At 46.8% G+C, this 15,423-nt stretch overlaps 6 protein-coding genes across 6 annotated transcripts; 3 read left to right on the top strand and 3 right to left on the bottom strand.

Moving 5' to 3' along the window:
- Positions 1-1,804: 1,804 nt before the first annotated feature.
- On the top strand, positions 1,805-2,370 carry GCG54_00015632 (NADH dehydrogenase [ubiquinone] 1 beta subcomplex subunit 9; the record flags this gene model as incomplete). The annotated part of the gene is made up of 5 exons (XM_045415410.1): positions 1,805-1,827; positions 1,889-2,021; positions 2,109-2,187; positions 2,249-2,290; positions 2,348-2,370. 5 exons carry the CDS (start codon positions 1,805-1,807, stop codon positions 2,368-2,370), a joined length of 300 nt encoding a protein of 99 aa, XP_045256154.1.
- Positions 2,371-2,906: 536 nt separating this feature from the next.
- On the bottom strand, positions 2,907-3,453 carry GCG54_00015631 (Histone H2A; the record flags this gene model as incomplete). Its single annotated transcript, XM_045415409.1, has 3 exons — positions 2,907-2,962; positions 3,018-3,310; positions 3,398-3,453. The coding sequence occupies 3 exons, from the start codon at positions 3,451-3,453 to the stop codon at positions 2,907-2,909; spliced, it is 405 nt and encodes a 134-aa protein (XP_045256153.1).
- A 2,514-nt stretch (positions 3,454-5,967) lies between these two features.
- GCG54_00015630 (Histone H2B) lies at positions 5,968-6,577 on the top strand (the record flags this gene model as incomplete). The annotated part of the gene is made up of 4 exons (XM_045415408.1): positions 5,968-6,130; positions 6,225-6,296; positions 6,348-6,435; positions 6,487-6,577. 4 exons carry the CDS (start codon positions 5,968-5,970, stop codon positions 6,575-6,577), a joined length of 414 nt encoding a protein of 137 aa, XP_045256152.1.
- A 376-nt stretch (positions 6,578-6,953) lies between these two features.
- Positions 6,954-9,014, bottom strand: GCG54_00015629 (Protein SQS1; the record flags this gene model as incomplete). Its single annotated transcript, XM_045415407.1, has 3 exons — positions 6,954-7,410; positions 7,471-8,930; positions 8,979-9,014. Coding segments are annotated over 3 exons (1,953 nt in total), but the record flags the coding sequence as incomplete, so codon positions are not given.
- A 1,126-nt stretch (positions 9,015-10,140) lies between these two features.
- Positions 10,141-11,705, top strand: GCG54_00015628 (putative cysteine protease atg4; the record flags this gene model as incomplete). The annotated part of the gene is made up of 3 exons (XM_045415406.1): positions 10,141-10,699; positions 11,012-11,267; positions 11,318-11,705. The coding sequence occupies 3 exons, from the start codon at positions 10,141-10,143 to the stop codon at positions 11,703-11,705; spliced, it is 1,203 nt and encodes a 400-aa protein (XP_045256150.1).
- Positions 11,706-11,973: 268 nt separating this feature from the next.
- On the bottom strand, positions 11,974-13,715 carry GCG54_00015627 (DnaJ-like subfamily C member 21; the record flags this gene model as incomplete). The annotated part of the gene is made up of 3 exons (XM_045415405.1): positions 11,974-12,096; positions 12,150-13,551; positions 13,603-13,715. The coding sequence occupies 3 exons, from the start codon at positions 13,713-13,715 to the stop codon at positions 11,974-11,976; spliced, it is 1,638 nt and encodes a 545-aa protein (XP_045256149.1).
- Between the last annotated feature and the right edge of the window lie 1,708 nt (positions 13,716-15,423).

Here is a 15,423-nt window from a genome sequence, read left to right as displayed (position 1 = left end):
TATAATAACTTTAGTTATTATTATTAATAAGTTATATCTTCTAATAGAGAAAAGTAAAAGGAAAAATAAGTTAAAATATAATTTAATAAACTACTAATTATATAAGGTACTTATATAGCTATACATACTATATAATTAATATTATAGTTATAAGTTATAATAAATAGAGTATTTTTATATAAGGTTTAATACCTTAACCTTTATTTATTTATCTTATATAAAATATTAAAGTAAGTTAAGTCTTAAGCTTATAGTTATAATATAGCCCCCCTATAAAAAGACTATAGTAAAATTCACCCTATATATAAGTATAATTCTAGAAATACTATATAGGTACTTTAACTTATACCCTCTACTAGTTAAAGAAAATAGTATAGAAACCTTATATATTCCTACTAGTAAGTAAACCTTTATATAAAGTTAAATATATACTTTAGCTAAATAGACTAGTAGAATAGTAATAGTACTAGCTATATAGTATAAAGCTAGTAGTAGTAGTATTATATATAGTAAAGTTAATTATATTAAAGCTAAATAGGTTACTAAAGCTCTTATAACTTAGTAATAGCTTTACTAAACCTTCTAGTAAGGTGAACGTTACTATATAAGAGATAACTTCTTAACTAGAGAGGTTATCTTAAGAGGTCCTTATAACTAGAAGTAGTATATAATTAAGATAATATTTAAGAGAGTTCTTATTAATACTTTTATAGGGGATCTTAAGATATATACTTTAATTAATAGTAAGTATATAAACTTAATAGTAGAGGTAGATAAGGTTTTTATATACCCTATAGAGTAGCTTTTTTTTTTAAATAAGCCCTCTATAATACTAAAGTAGAGGTAGCCTTCTAAGGCTTAAATATTAGTAAGTACGCCTTATACTAACTAATAGAGAGAGCGTTATTAATAACAGTATAGCTATTATAAAGGCGTTACTTAGCCTAATTAAATAAGAAAATAATAATAGTAATAATATACTTTTAAAGAAGCTACTATAGTAGATAGTAAAGTAATAATAGAGATAGTATTAGTAGTATAGGTAATATATAAGAGAGAGGATAAGTTAATAATTTAGTAGTTAGTAATTAAGTAATTAAGTAATTATAAACTATATTATTATTAAAGTGAAGTTAAAGATCCTAAGGTTATATATGTATATAAGTATAGCTATAATTAGGAGAGTTGCGATTATATAACTAAAGGCTATATATATTATTAGGAGGCGTAGAGTTAAGAGGTCTATTACTCTAAGTAGGTAAAAATCATTATAAACAGCTAGAAGCTATAAGTTAAGTCTTATTATTATTCTTATATTATTATTATAAAAAAAATTATATATTAATATAATTAACTCTTTATATTAATTTATTTAAAGATTTTTAAAAGTAAATATTAAGTTTATAAGTTCTTATTATATTTAAATAGTAAAGCTTTAATTAACTATATTAAGTTATATAAACTACTTTTTTTTTACTTTTTAAAATATTCTTAGTTAATTAGTACTCTATATTACCTATAGTTACTTAGCTACAGTATACCTCTAATTAAGCTGTCCTACACTTTTACCTAATTTCTGCCTTAGGCTTAAGGTTTTCAGTGCAGTGCAGCCCCATATTTCTTGTTAGCCTTGAGCGGCGCATACCTATTGCTTAGCCGCACGGCTTGGGAATCCTATCATCTACGCGCCATTTGTCGCCATTGCGAATTCTTACGCTGCCAATACGCTCCGGTTTACCTGGGTCGCAGCTGACGCATCAACTTCTCCTGCTCTCTTCGCAACGACGCGATCTGTACCGCCGACATGTCGACTCGTCAAGCGGCCTTGTGAGTCTGCCTAATGCTTACACCTCATGCGGAGTCATTGAGCTGACATGTTCATTCATAGGTCGCTCTATCGACGTTCCCTCAAGCTCGCTCTCGACTGGGCAGTCCACCGTCATCTTTGGAGGGGCCAGGCCCTATACATCAGATCTCTCTTCGAAGCAAACCGCGGTGTGACAGATTCGCGGCAGAAAAGGGTGAGTCAATGAGGGTGATCTGCCAGAGGAAATTGGCAATGGCTGCGGCAGGTCGCCATGAACAGGAGCTAATTTGCTGCGTGAAAGGAGCTTCTGTCCGAGACGGAGAAGCTACTGGCGAGATGGAAGCACCCAGAGCCATACGTGCATCCCACGGCACCCGGGGGTTCGTCATCCCTCGACTCCACGATCGTTCGTTGAAATGGATGCTGATAATAGTTCACCAGGATCGAAGTATGAGCGTAACCTCCGTGCCCCTATTTTGGACCGTAAGTTTCGAGCGTCTCTACTATTACCGCATTGCGGCACGCTGACAAGTCTCCTAGCCCCGCGCCAATTGAAGTTCTGAGCGATGGAAGAAGAAAAAGGAAGGCATTCATTCTCGGATTCGGCGACGTTTTGGGCTTACATGTATCCCAACTCAGCAACAAAGTCTGCCAAATATTGGCTTTCTTCGTAAAGAATGATCGAGGTAATCTACACTCGGGGTCGGTAGGAGATTGAATACAGATTTCATGCTTTGTTACCCTGGCGTTCGCAGATGTAGGGGTTCAGGCTCTACGATTTGACTATCACGAGGTTGAGGATTACGCCTAAAGGCGCAAGTTTGGTTGCCAAAAACGAGAACATATGTTCAGTGCCCGGCCTAACCAAATTTATGGCGACATTCCACCTTCCAATACAATGGAACACGTGAACACAAATTAATCAATGGCAGTGATCTTCAAAAGGTATTCTCATTCGTAACCACAGCTTCCGCTGCCGTGGTATTATTGTACAACCCAAACGTGAAAATCAACCATGAACCCTGAACCGTGACCCCGATGTCATGACAACCCAAAGCAGCCGACCAGCACGAAAGAAACCCAAACCCGCGAAACCCATTTACAGTTCTTGGCTCTGGTTCTTGCCAGTCTTGCCAGTCTTCTTGGGCAGCAAGTCTGCAAACGTTGTCAGAATAGAGGTACAGAACATACAATACAAGAGAGAACTTACTCTGGTGGATGTTGGGCAAGACACCACCCTGGGCGATGGTGACGTGGCCCAAAAGCTTGTTCAACTCTTCATCGTTGCGAATGGCGAGCTGAAGGTGACGGGGAATGATACGGGTCTTCTTGTTGTCGCGGGCAGCGTTGCCAGCAAGCTCGAGAATCTCAGCAGCGAGGTATTCGAGGACAGCGGCGAGGTAGACGGGAGCACCGGCACCAACACGCTGGGCGTAGTTGCCCTTGCGGAGAAGACGGTGGACACGACCGACAGGGAAAGCGAGACCGGCCTTGGAGGAACGGCTGACAAAATGTTAGAGACAGCTTGAACAGCGCGTCCAGACGCGAAAAAATCGGTGGGTGTAGCGCGTTCTGGATTGGAATGCTTACGATTGCGCGTTCTTGGAACCGCTGGCCTTGCCGCCGGACTTGCCGCCTCCAGTCATTTTGATTGAGTTGGGTGTGGTGAAAGGGTGGGAGAATTTGAAGTTGTGGTGATTGACACTGGCGTGCGAGTTGCGTGTTGGTTCGTTGAGGTTGCGGAAGGAAATGTGAGATGATGAGGGAGAGAAGCGAAGATGGTGGGGAGTGAAGTAAGTTAAGTAGTTTTCGCGTTGGAGGAGCTCAATCACGGATCACCACCGCGCGATTTAGCGCTAAGCCGAAAGCAGAAATTCCATGTTGTGGTGCATCATTTCTTTCGGAGCTTGCAGGAGCATCCAAGGTGGAAGGTACGTATCAGCCCCTCTAAAGCCGCCTTGGCCCTGCGTTCCGCTAGGGAATAAAACCCGGGGTCCTCTCCTGCTTCTTTCGACATTTCCATACATCCTTAGACTATCCTTATCGTCGCTTGCACGTCCGCCTGTGGTTTTTATTTTATTGTACCTTCTAATTATTTTACTGGTCCATCCTCGTTCCGTCATTCACTATTCTTGATTTCCCTTCCGCCTGTTTTTCTTACCTATTTTCCGCATTCAACTTTGTTCCTCCCCCTCCTGTCTGTCCCTCTGTGCCCATCGCCCTTACAAACCAACCATATTTGCGAGCACGCGAGGAAACCACCGTCCGGATCAATTCGACAGTTTCAATCATTCAGCTCGGATTCGTCGTAAAATCATCCTACACCCACCACGTTTTAACTGTGGTGTCCATGCCAAATCTCGCCCTCCCACCTTTGTTGCCGAATCCGTTCTGAGCTTTGGACGCACTTATGACATCCTGTTCTCCGCGTTTCTGTCCCTCGAATAAGCAGGCGTACTCACCTAGCTACGCCCTTGAGGGGTGGGGTATGACTCATTATGTACTTCCCATGTGAAATCCATGGGGCAAATTCCCCCCCTCCCTTCTCTCGCAGCGGGAGCCCCCTCTACCCTAAATACGTATTCTAGACCATGTAAGGCTGGAAAGAGACCCTGAAATGCGAATGAGACGGCATGCTTCAACGCTCCAGTTGGCTGGACCCTCTGCAGCCTAACGTGTTGGTTCGCTCTAATCCACGCATTCGGGCCCGTCCCGATAAGCAGATTCAGATCCAGCGCCCTCTCTTAGTCCTTGGGGACAGCTTCCTTAGGGTCCGAATCCCTGCGTGGCATCCGTGATGTGTCAGATGGCTTAGCCTTGTAGCAATGGAGAATGCTGGACTTGAAGGAGGGGGAAAGAGGGGCTGAGAATCGGAACTGGAGAAATCCACCGATTTGGCTTCTGCGGTGGTTCGAGACTCTGGCGTTTTTGCTCATAGGACTACGAAGACGCGTCGCGATCCAGATTTGTCTCCACGCTCGCGACTGTGTCTTGACCGCCGAGGCTCCCTTTACTTACGCACTTACGTTACCTTACCTAATACTGGACGGGGGATTTAGTGTCACCCATCAGGCCCATGAGGTGTGAGCAGACTGTCACTGGGTTCAGGTACCATCCACGCGCGTTGAGGGCAGTGACGCGTACCTACCCCATGGTGGGAACCTTAGCACGACATCGCGTTCGGCGGTAGATCCCACTGAGCGGAAGCGGAAGGACAGAATAATCCATTCTCTCGTTTGGTGGCAGAATGCGCTCTGCCTATGCAGGTAGCAAGAGTAGGTAGAGAGAAGATGCGTCTCTCGAGACTTGAAATAGGCAAGCACGATTGATTACAGTTAATGCCTATTGCTCCTGACATAAATCTTGATACTGATGACGCATCGTCACCCATCTCTCAACTTGTGTGCACTTTGCACAGTAGACTACAAATTATTTCGATTTCAATTCGCGGCCTGTGCCTTTTTCTTGCCTCACGATGTATTGCCGAGGAGTCTCCTTTGCTGTCCGTAGTTGAGCACTAACGCCAAACCCCATCCAGTCCCTTATCCTCAAGACGCATCGGCAGCAGGCGACAGCTTTCCCCCAGAAATTTCCTGATTGGGCAGTGCACAGGTTGCGTTTCCCGTCTTTTTTCTTATGCTTTCGCCCACCCGCCGTGCTCTGGGGGGATTTTTGGGCGTGTTTTCTGGGCTGTGATTGGTTCTGATCGGTAAACCCGCAGGAAGCACGCGAATCACAGAAAAAAAAAAAAAACCAGTTACCTGTCTGCACGTATTTTTTTTTAGCGCGAACGCGTATGTATCCCAGTCCGGCAGCCGCTGTCGCGGTCTCCACTCATAACCCAAGGCTGGCTGTTGAAGGACACCCGGGTTACTGTCGCGCAGCACGGCACTCCTGGTCCACCGGCTGCTGTGCCCACTGACCACTCACCCCCCTCCGAGGCTGTTCCCCCCAAAATCACTCTGGCCTCGCATCAAATCAGTAATGCCGCTAGTGCCTGTCGCGTCCAGCTACAAAAACCCAGCCCACCCCCCCAATCTTGTCCATCCGTCAACAACTCTCACACTCCATCAATCAGCTTCACAACCCGTCGTCAGACATCACACATCTCAACCACTTTCACCACCTCAAACTTCCCATTCTCCAAACCAACCGCAAAAATGCCCCCCAAGGCCGCCGACAAGAAGCCCGCCTCCAAGGCCCCTTCTACTGCCTCCAAGGCCCCTGAGAAGAAGGATGCCGGCAAGAAGACCGCCGCTTCTGGCGACAAGAAGAAGCGCACCAAGTCTCGCAAGGAGACCTACTCTTCCTACATCTACAAGGGTAAGCCCGTCCAGCTTTCCATGTTGCGTTCATGGCTTTGCGACGCGTGCTCGACGCGCGCAGAAATGCATTTCGATTTGCTTACTCGGAACAGTCCTCAAGCAGGTCCACCCCGACACCGGTATTTCCAACCGCGCCATGTCTATCCTGAACTCGTTCGTCAACGGTATGAAACTACACTTCGCATTGCAGGCGCGTCATGCTAACGTTCACGCAGACATCTTCGAGCGCGTCGCCTCCGAGGCCTCCAAGCTGGCTGCCTACAACAAGAAGTCCACCATCTCTTCCCGCGAGATCCAGACCTCGTGAGTTATTCGGTGATCTTGACATCTGATCCATTTAGCTGACCACTCCAGTGTCCGTCTCATCCTGCCCGGTGAGCTGGCTAAGCACGCCGTCTCGGAAGGCACCAAGGCCGTCACCAAGTACTCTTCTTCCACGAAATAAGGGATGCTTGCGCTGCTTTTCTTTTCGGGCATTGGATTTTACTTGGCATTTGGGTGTCATGATGAGACCTGCCAAGGTTGCCAATATCCTTGGAGTCTCTTAATGCGTTACGGATGGTTTGCTTTTATTGGGGGCAATGTCTTCACGGTCAAACGGGGTTTGCGGGCTGTACAATACACCTTGAGAAATAGGGTTTTCGGACGAATGAATTCGTGCACATGAACACAACACCTGGACCTTGGCCTTTGAACGTTTTGAATTCACTCTAGCAAACCGCCGACTTGACGCCGGCTCGTCTTACCTACTGGGCCCAGGTCGAATGCCACTCGACACCGCTACACGGGGTACACCGTCTCCCGGACGCCGGCGAAGTATGTTATCCCAACCCCGCCTTGCTGCGCTTGACGATATGGGCCACTGGCTGCAAGATGCCCTTATTATTGAGCGCACCGAGGGCAGTGCCGCTGCTCCAGCCCATCTTTTCCAGCATCGCCCGCCCCTTGTTCTCCTGGCCCAGTTCCGGGGCCGACCCGCCTACGACTTCTCCATCCCGATAGATAACGCCTGCATGCCCGCCGCCCCCCCCACGACGCGCTGATTGTTTTTGAACAGCGGCTCGAAGAGCAGTATCATTGCGGGGGAAATACTTGCGACCGACACGGGTGATAGCGGCGTCAAACACTTCTTCAGCAAACTTTGCAGTCCTAAAGGTGCGATGAAGCATGGGGCGACGTTGGTCGCCTGACCCGGTTGACTTGGATTTGATGTTAAACTTGCTCGCCAGCTCATGAATAACTTTCCGGGCATGATTGTCCATAGGAGGTAACGTGAGACTGCGCTCTGCTGTCAGTTTATGGGCCTGTTGAAGATATGGGTAGCAACTGCGGACTTACATGGTATTGGTGCCTAGGAGAAACGTCCGGAGTTCATCTGCAATCTGGTCTAGACCCATGCCGTGAGGATACTTCACCCTCAAGTCTTCAGGGTTGACATTCTTTCCAAGCAGGCCTTGTGCGCGCAGGGCCTGTCGCTCTCGCTTTCTCTCAGCCTTCTTTGCGCGGTCATTCTTCCAAGCCGCCTGCATCTTCTCCTCGAGCTCCGAATCAGATATATCGAATACCGGAATCCTATTTTTAGTGCCCTTGCCCTTCTTACGCTTTAAGGCAGGTCGATCCCAATCCATGAAGTCGAAGTCATCGATCTCACCAGCAAATCGGTCTGCCGCCGAACGAAATAGGTCATCTTCATCGCCTTCCTGGTCGCTGATTTCGTTGGGTGGGATTGACTCTTCACCATGGGATGATGCATCGAATGAATCCAGGTTAGGCAAGTCTGTATGAAGAGGATCTCGTACGGCGTTGACACATGCAACTTTGCCTTTCCCGGCCTGCTGATCTTTGGGTGCGTGGTCGGCGATCCTGTCGTCGTTCAAACCATCAGCATCGATTGCTATCTGCGCCTCGCTGCTATCATCCGACATAGAGTTTGCCTCCTGGGCTGCGAGGGTATCGAGAGACCCGTCGATACTTTCAGATTCGCTAAGGGAGCCGCCCAGGTCTCGTCGAGAATATGCGTCTGCCGGTAGCAGGCCTTCGCCATCACCATGCTCGCGCATGTTAGCAATGTAGTCTGCAATCAACTCCTCATCGGCAAGGCGTATTGTTGCTCTTGCGCTTCGAGGTTGTTTACGCTCGAGGCTGAAACTGTCATCTGCTGAGACCTCCGTATCACTGTTGCTTGGTAGGACGGTCTGCTCCATGGCCTTGATCTCTGTACATATTCCATGTAGGTTGAATGGCTTCTCTGTCCCGCCGGAAGCTTCAAGAGCAGCCTTATTACGGCCTTTGAACAAAATGACTTCCTCGCTCGAGTCGGACGCGGCAGGCGAGGCGCATCGAAGTTCAAAACCAACGGCGACATTGTGCTGCAAGTCTCTGTCACCTGTGATATCAAGAAAATACGGCAGCGACTCGGACGCCTGCTCAGGCGGCTTAGGGGCCGGATCAATCTTGAGATCTGGGAGAGCAGTGGCATCCGGGTCCGTTCCTTCTGTAGATGTTGTCATGGAGGTTTCGTTGTCGATTCCCGGTGATGTGCCATTAGCCTCGTGGAGCTGTGTCGCGTCGTCTCGAGACTGCAGAATCAACTTGTCGTGCGCTTTGTTTTCGAGTTGAGCAGCCTCGGCTTTGTGCAAGATCTGCTCGTCCAGTTGCTTCAGGGGCTCGATAGATCCGGTGCTGACGAATTTGACAGGATGATGTCGTAGTCTCGTCCCGGCACTCCAGGGCGAGGAACGGTGCGCGGTGCTACGGGCCTCATCCTGCAACGTAAACCCTGGAACAAAGGCGTCAATCTTGGTTTACGGCACATGATCCGTCAGCTGGGAACAGTCTCTACTAACCGGTCGAAGCAGCGTTGACTGTGGCAGGATACCGATCTGTAGCCAGACTGGGTCGCAATTGGAAAGACCTGCCTGACAGTGCTCTCGCACCGCCTCTCTTGCCACGACGTGGCATCACCTACGCGTGAACCACTGATGGTAGGGAAAGTTGCGGCTATGTTTGTGACTGAGGGAATTTCCGTGGAAGAAGCCCCGTGAGAGGGTCTCAGAAAACGAAAGTCGACCTTTTCCGAGGTTAGGAAATCCAAACTTCCAGCCGTCGACGGGAATTGTAGGTGGGGGGCACTGACGCAAAGAAAAAATAGAGCCTGGATGAAGGTGACCACGCACGGGTTGTTGAGTTGCTTATCGATAACATGGGTGCAGGTGGGTTGAAGTGGGGTAAGGTACGTTGAGACGATCAAAAGAGGACCATCTTGGTGCTCCTTAGTCATCCGTTAGTCATTTGTCGCACGATCGCCACCATAGCATGTTAACGAAATACAGGTGGCGATTAGGTAGAAGACCCGCTGACATGTCAATCATGGCCCCATGGGTAAGGTCGGTACAGTGACCAGCGTACCTCACTAAGCCCCGCCATGCACACGGCATACCTATCCGATGCGTCACAGGGCCACTTTATTGTGGCTGTTACCCATCGGCCGGGCAGCTTGAGAAGTTGGGAAGGACCTTCTCAACCTACACATCCCATCTTTCAATACCTAACGTCGCCTGGCTAAAGGCAAAGTATGATGTGAAATCCGCTGTACCCATACGTTCTTTGATCTTGGTAGCGAATCTACGAACTGAGCACCGTCCTACCCCGCAGATCCCTCCCCGTCGAGTCTCGGTGTACGTATTTCTGTGCCTTACCCCAATCTGCCTTCTCCAACACCTTCTGTACACAGCAGGTGATCACCTTGCTCCTACCTAGCACTGTCTAGCTGTGTTCGCGCGATCACGGAACGTTCAACCAACGGCGAGGCTCAGCCCAACTCTTCACGTCGCTCCAGAACTCCTGGCGACAACGCGATACAAGCAGTGTCCACCACTGTCAACAGTAACCTCGCGCTCGCCTCTCTGTCTTCGATCTTAGTTTCTGTTTCGGCTGCTGACCCCCAGACGCAAACATCAGCATCCTCTCAGCATTTGGACCGAGCCTATACTTTCGATGGAATCCGCAATGGCAGCTGTGGATCTCGGCCGATACCGTCGAATCGTGCAGATATTCTGGGATCCTGAGCCTACAAATGACCATCGGATCGACCTTCCCGTCTGGTGCTTGGGTCGGTCATACAATCTAAGCACCAAGGCTGGTAAAGAGAAGAGTAGCCGTGGCCAGACGCCGCCTACAACAGACACTGCCAGTTCCCAGACCAACGTTAATGACCCATCACCAGTGCCCCCAGCTCTGGGTCCCGAGACTCCTCCTGATTCAGTGTCCAGCAGTTTCTCCTCCTCTTTGGCGTACGACGACGATTACTCTCTTCAAGATGGAGGTTGGCCCGCTGCATTCTTGAACGATTTTGAGTCCAAGTTCTGGATGACGTATCGGTCCGAATTCGAGCCTATAGCCAAGTCTACTGATCCTCGCGCTTCATCAGCTCTGTCCTTGTCGATGCGGATCAAGAGTCAGTTGGTTGATCAAAGTGGGTTTTCATCCGACAGCGGATGGGGGTGCATGATTCGGTCGGGTCAGATGCTTCTGGCAAACGCGATGGCTATCACCAATCTTGGCCGTGGTACGTCCTGTCTACTCTGCGTTTCAGCACCAAAACTCTTGGCTCCCGTTATTGGTGTTGCCAATGATTGATAAAGTCGACTAAAAATGGTTGGTCCAGATTGGCGACGAGGTGAATCACGAAATATGGAACGCCAACTGCTTTCCATGTTCGCCGATGACCCAAGAGCGCCTTTTTCAATCCATGAATTTGTCCAACACGGCGCAGTTGCTTGCGGAAAATATCCTGGGGAATGGTTTGGCCCGTCTGCAACTGCCCGCTGCATCCAGTAAGTTGTATCTTTAACTGTGGTTAATCTGGTTATGTTTGAAGTCGCAGATAGTCTAACCACCGACTTCAGGTCTCTGAACAACGCCCAAGAGCAATCGTCTCTGAGGGTATATTCTACTGGTGATGGCCCGGACGTTTACGAGGACAAATTTATGAAGATTGCGAAGCCTGATGGCACCGGATTCCACCCGACGCTCATTCTGGTGGGCACGAGGCTGGGGGTTGACAAGATCACACCTGTCTACTGGGATGCTCTGATCGCTGCTCTACAGATGCCACAGTCCGTAGGTATCGCCGGGTGAGTAGTTTTGGGTACAGAAGCTTGGTGTGGTACTAATTCTCCCGCAGAGGCCGGCCATCTGCTTCTCACTATTTCATAGGGGCACAAGGTTCCTTCCTGTTCTATCTGGATCCCCACCACACGCGTCCAGCTCTTCCTTATCATTCGGATCCATCCAGATATACTGACGCGGACATTGACACCGTCCACACCCGGAGGCTGCGGCGATTGCATGTCAGGGAAATGGATCCTAGCATGCTGATTGGGTTTCTAATTAAAGACGAGGATGATTGGTCCGAGTGGCGACGCAATGTTAAGCATGTGCAAGGCAAGGCCGTGATACACGTAGCAGACAACGATCCTGTTGCTGGAGTCGGCGGTAAAGAGAGAGAGAGCGCGATTGATGAGGTGGAAACTATTAGCGATGACGATGGAGACACTGTCCTCGATGTTTGAGGCGAGCAAGGCGTATGGGCGGTCAGTGGACGTGTTCGGCGTCGAGATGACATTTCCTTCTTCGTGATCTGAGCATCGGTCCATCCACGACGAGCACAGTAAGGCGCAACAGGGCCGGCCGGGGAACATTAAAGGCTTTTCCTTTTTTTTTTTTTTTTAGCAGCATCGGTCTGGATGCATGGATTTGGACATTTCAATTTAGCGAAATGCTACGGGTACAAGTCGTAGTACGCGGAGGTGGCGCGGTACTACTTCCCATTGAGATAATCTATCGCTTCTTCCTTCTACTACCCGTAGTCTTCGGTATCGGTGTTGCGTGACCCAATTCTCGAATGTGGGTAAAAAGCCTCGTTTTGGAGGAGAATGTTGATTGACAAACACCACAAGTGTGCTTTGAGTCCATTAGCGACGATGCAGAGCGGAATAGGACAAGTGGGAACTTACTACACCGGCCTGAGACTCCTCCGCTGCATCACGAGCTGCCTTCTTCTCGCGTTTAGCCTTGGCCTTTCCAATTTTCTTGGGTTGTTGACGATCGTCGCCGTCGTTGTCAATAGAGAGGGGCCCGATGAGATTGGCAACTTGGTCAATGTCAGGCTTGCATGTGCTCTTTTGTCTACTTTGCGACAGTGTTGTATCGTTGGAGAAAAGCCGCTGCTCTACTTCGGCGCGGGAAGCATATTCATCATCGTCTGGGGACTCCGATTTAGCGTCAGAATCGACAGCTTCTTTCGCTGTCGATAAGGTGACGTCCGGCACATTCTCCTCCCCATCAACTTCGTGCACGGTATCACTCTCCAGATTTTGAAGATCCTCGAGCTCTGCCTTGATTTCCGCCTCACTTTTCTGAATTTGCACCGTGGAGCTTTCTCGGAGGTTCAAATCCATATCTTCGTCTCTCATTTGACGTCGAAGTTGCTGAACTGCCCTCAGGTGCTTTTTGCTCCGCTCGTGTGCTTCAAACGACTTTTCGCTCTTGAAAGTCTTGTTGCACACGACACACTCGAGAACTTCGACCTCTGATTCCTCCTCCTCGCTTTCGGGGAAATGACCACCGCCGTCCGCATCATCGCGAGCCTGGGCCCAGTCGGGAACAACGGCGTCAGAAAGCTTTTCAAGATTGGCGGCACGCGAGCGAGCTGCCTGAGCAGCTGCGGCAATTCGCAGAGACTCTTGGCGTTCCGCAGCAGTCTGGGTGTTGGGAAGGTATCGGGGGTCGCGCTTCCGTACAAATGTGACGAGAAATCTTACAGCATCGTTGAAGTCGCGAATGGCTTCGTCGCGTAACTTCTTGTTTTCTTTTTCCATCAAACGGCGCACACGACGATCAGGCGCATCTGAAACTCTGTACTTGTCCTTCCAGGCAAATGTCTTTCGTGTCGAGAAACTTGCCCAAGCACCGTAAAAGGGCTTAGCGACATCCTCATATCCATCGTCAGAAATGCCAAATGTAGGATAGTCAGGCATATTTCCGGGCACATACTCTCCAGCAGCGACTTCTTCGTCCAGTAGGTGATCAAACGTTGCCTTTGCGATGCCGAAGAAACCGGAAGGTTCGTCCGTGAAGGGGACAGTGGCATTGAAGCGACGGATCAAGGAGAAGATGTCATCCGTGGAGGTAAGCTTAATGTTATTAAACTCGGGCCCGTGCTCATCTGCATCTTCTGGGTCGGCACCACGCAGAATGGCTTCGCGATGCGAATCATACCATGCTCGCTCTTGAGGGTCGGAAAGAACCTCGTAGGCGGCTTGGACCTCAGCGAAGCGTCGGGTGGCGTTGTCGACGTCGCCATAATTTCGATCTGGGTGGAGCTCTAAGGCACGCTTCCTGTAGGCCTTCTTGATCCTGTAGGAAATCAGTATAAGGAAGGCTTGGAATTGGATTAGGATGGCGCACTCGTCATCGGTGGCATCACGCTCGACCGCGAGTAGCTCGTAGTAGCATGTTTTTATGGGCCGAGACGCCGCCCCGGCCGTTTGGTCGCGACCGGAGGATTGTTGGGAGCCCATGTTTTGTTACGACTATGTGATTGTCGCCGTCAGTTAGGTGATGGAGCGGCGGTCTTGATTTTATAATGCCTGATATATCGGTAGAGTAAAAGACGATCCAGCGAAGATGGTCGATGAAAGGCGGCCTGCAAATTCAACGTGATGAGCCGGACCAAAACGAGAATTAGAAATCATCGAACCAGACCTACGCCGTCTCGGTACCATTAATCCCAACGTTGGGCGTAGGCTTGATTATGAGTTGAGGTGAGTAGGACTTCGTTTTCTTCAACACGAAATGTCGCGGCCAATTGAGCCCGATGACTCATCCAGCGTGAGATCGGGACGGGAGTGACAAGATGTCATCTACGTCCAGTTCACGAAATTTCAACTGGGAACTCAACGCAGTGGACATCAGTTTCCAGGCAGCCAGGGGGGTCTTGAACGAGTATTCGTCTCTTTACACACCTATAGCCATGAGTTTTCAAACACACATTGCTGCCCCTCCAGATTATGTAGCTGTCGAGTTAAATACGACGGAACCATGCGATAGAGACATATCTTAGTAAAGAGTTTAGTATGGCTAAACGCACGGCCCAGCGCACTTTAATGCTGCACTTATCCCGCTATGACTACTGCGAGACGGTAGTCAGCTAGGCCCAGGCCTAAGGCCTGAACCCTAACCTAAATCCTACCTTTATATAAGGGATCAGCTATACTACTTTATAGCTAGGCGCGCCTAATAATTATAACTAGATTAATTAAACTACTTTATATAGGTTATAAGCTCTCTAAATACCTAAATCTATTTATTAAATAATAAGGTTATTCTTAAGTAACTATTAGGACTTTAACTTTATAATTTAATAATTACTATAAAGTAATTAATAAATTATTAAGTTATTAAAAATAATACTTCTAAGTAGAGGTTATAGCTATTATAATATATATCTCTTATCTATAAAATCTCTTTAACTTTTAAATTACTAAAGTTAATAATTATTTAATAATTATTATAATAATATAGTAATAACTACTTAATAATTATCTATTAATTATTTATAACTACTTTTTAAATCTCTCTTAAACTACTAAATTAATTAAATAAATTAATATANATTTTTAATTAATAATCTAATTCTATTTTCTTTTAACTCTATTAAAAAAGAATTATTTTAAATTAACTCTCCCCCTTTTTCTATTATAAACTTTATAGTTAAAATAGCTATATAGAAAGTAATTAATAAAAGATTAGATTTAAGAAGTCTAATATATAATATTATCTTTAAACTAATTAAAACTATAAACTTTAAGTTATAAAATATTAATCTTAAGAATACTTTTAAAGTAATAAAATTACTCTTTTACTTAATAACTAAAAGGATACTAAATAAATATAATAAAAATATAGTTTTTAAAGAAAATAAAATAGTAGTAATAGAGGATTTAAACTTTTTAGGTGATTTAATATTTATAGGTTTTATACTTATTAAATAGTTATTTATAAAGAAGATTTAATATAAATTTTTAGAAGAAATAATTAATAATAGTTTTTCTATTATAGTTTTAGTTTATTATATTTTTATTAAGATTAAAAAATATACTTAGAAGTTTAATAAACTAGCTATAAATAAAGTTTATAATAATTAGAATAAAATAACTAAAGTTAACTATAATAATATTAAGGATTTTATATAAGATCTTTACTTAATTTTTAATAAACTAAATAGCT

Source organism: Colletotrichum gloeosporioides (assembly GCF_011800055.1).
Source record: "Colletotrichum gloeosporioides strain Lc1 chromosome Unknown consensus_119, whole genome shotgun sequence".
NCBI classification, from domain to species: domain Eukaryota; kingdom Fungi; phylum Ascomycota; class Sordariomycetes; order Glomerellales; family Glomerellaceae; genus Colletotrichum; species Colletotrichum gloeosporioides.
This window is presented reverse-complemented; position numbering and strand designations above follow the sequence as displayed.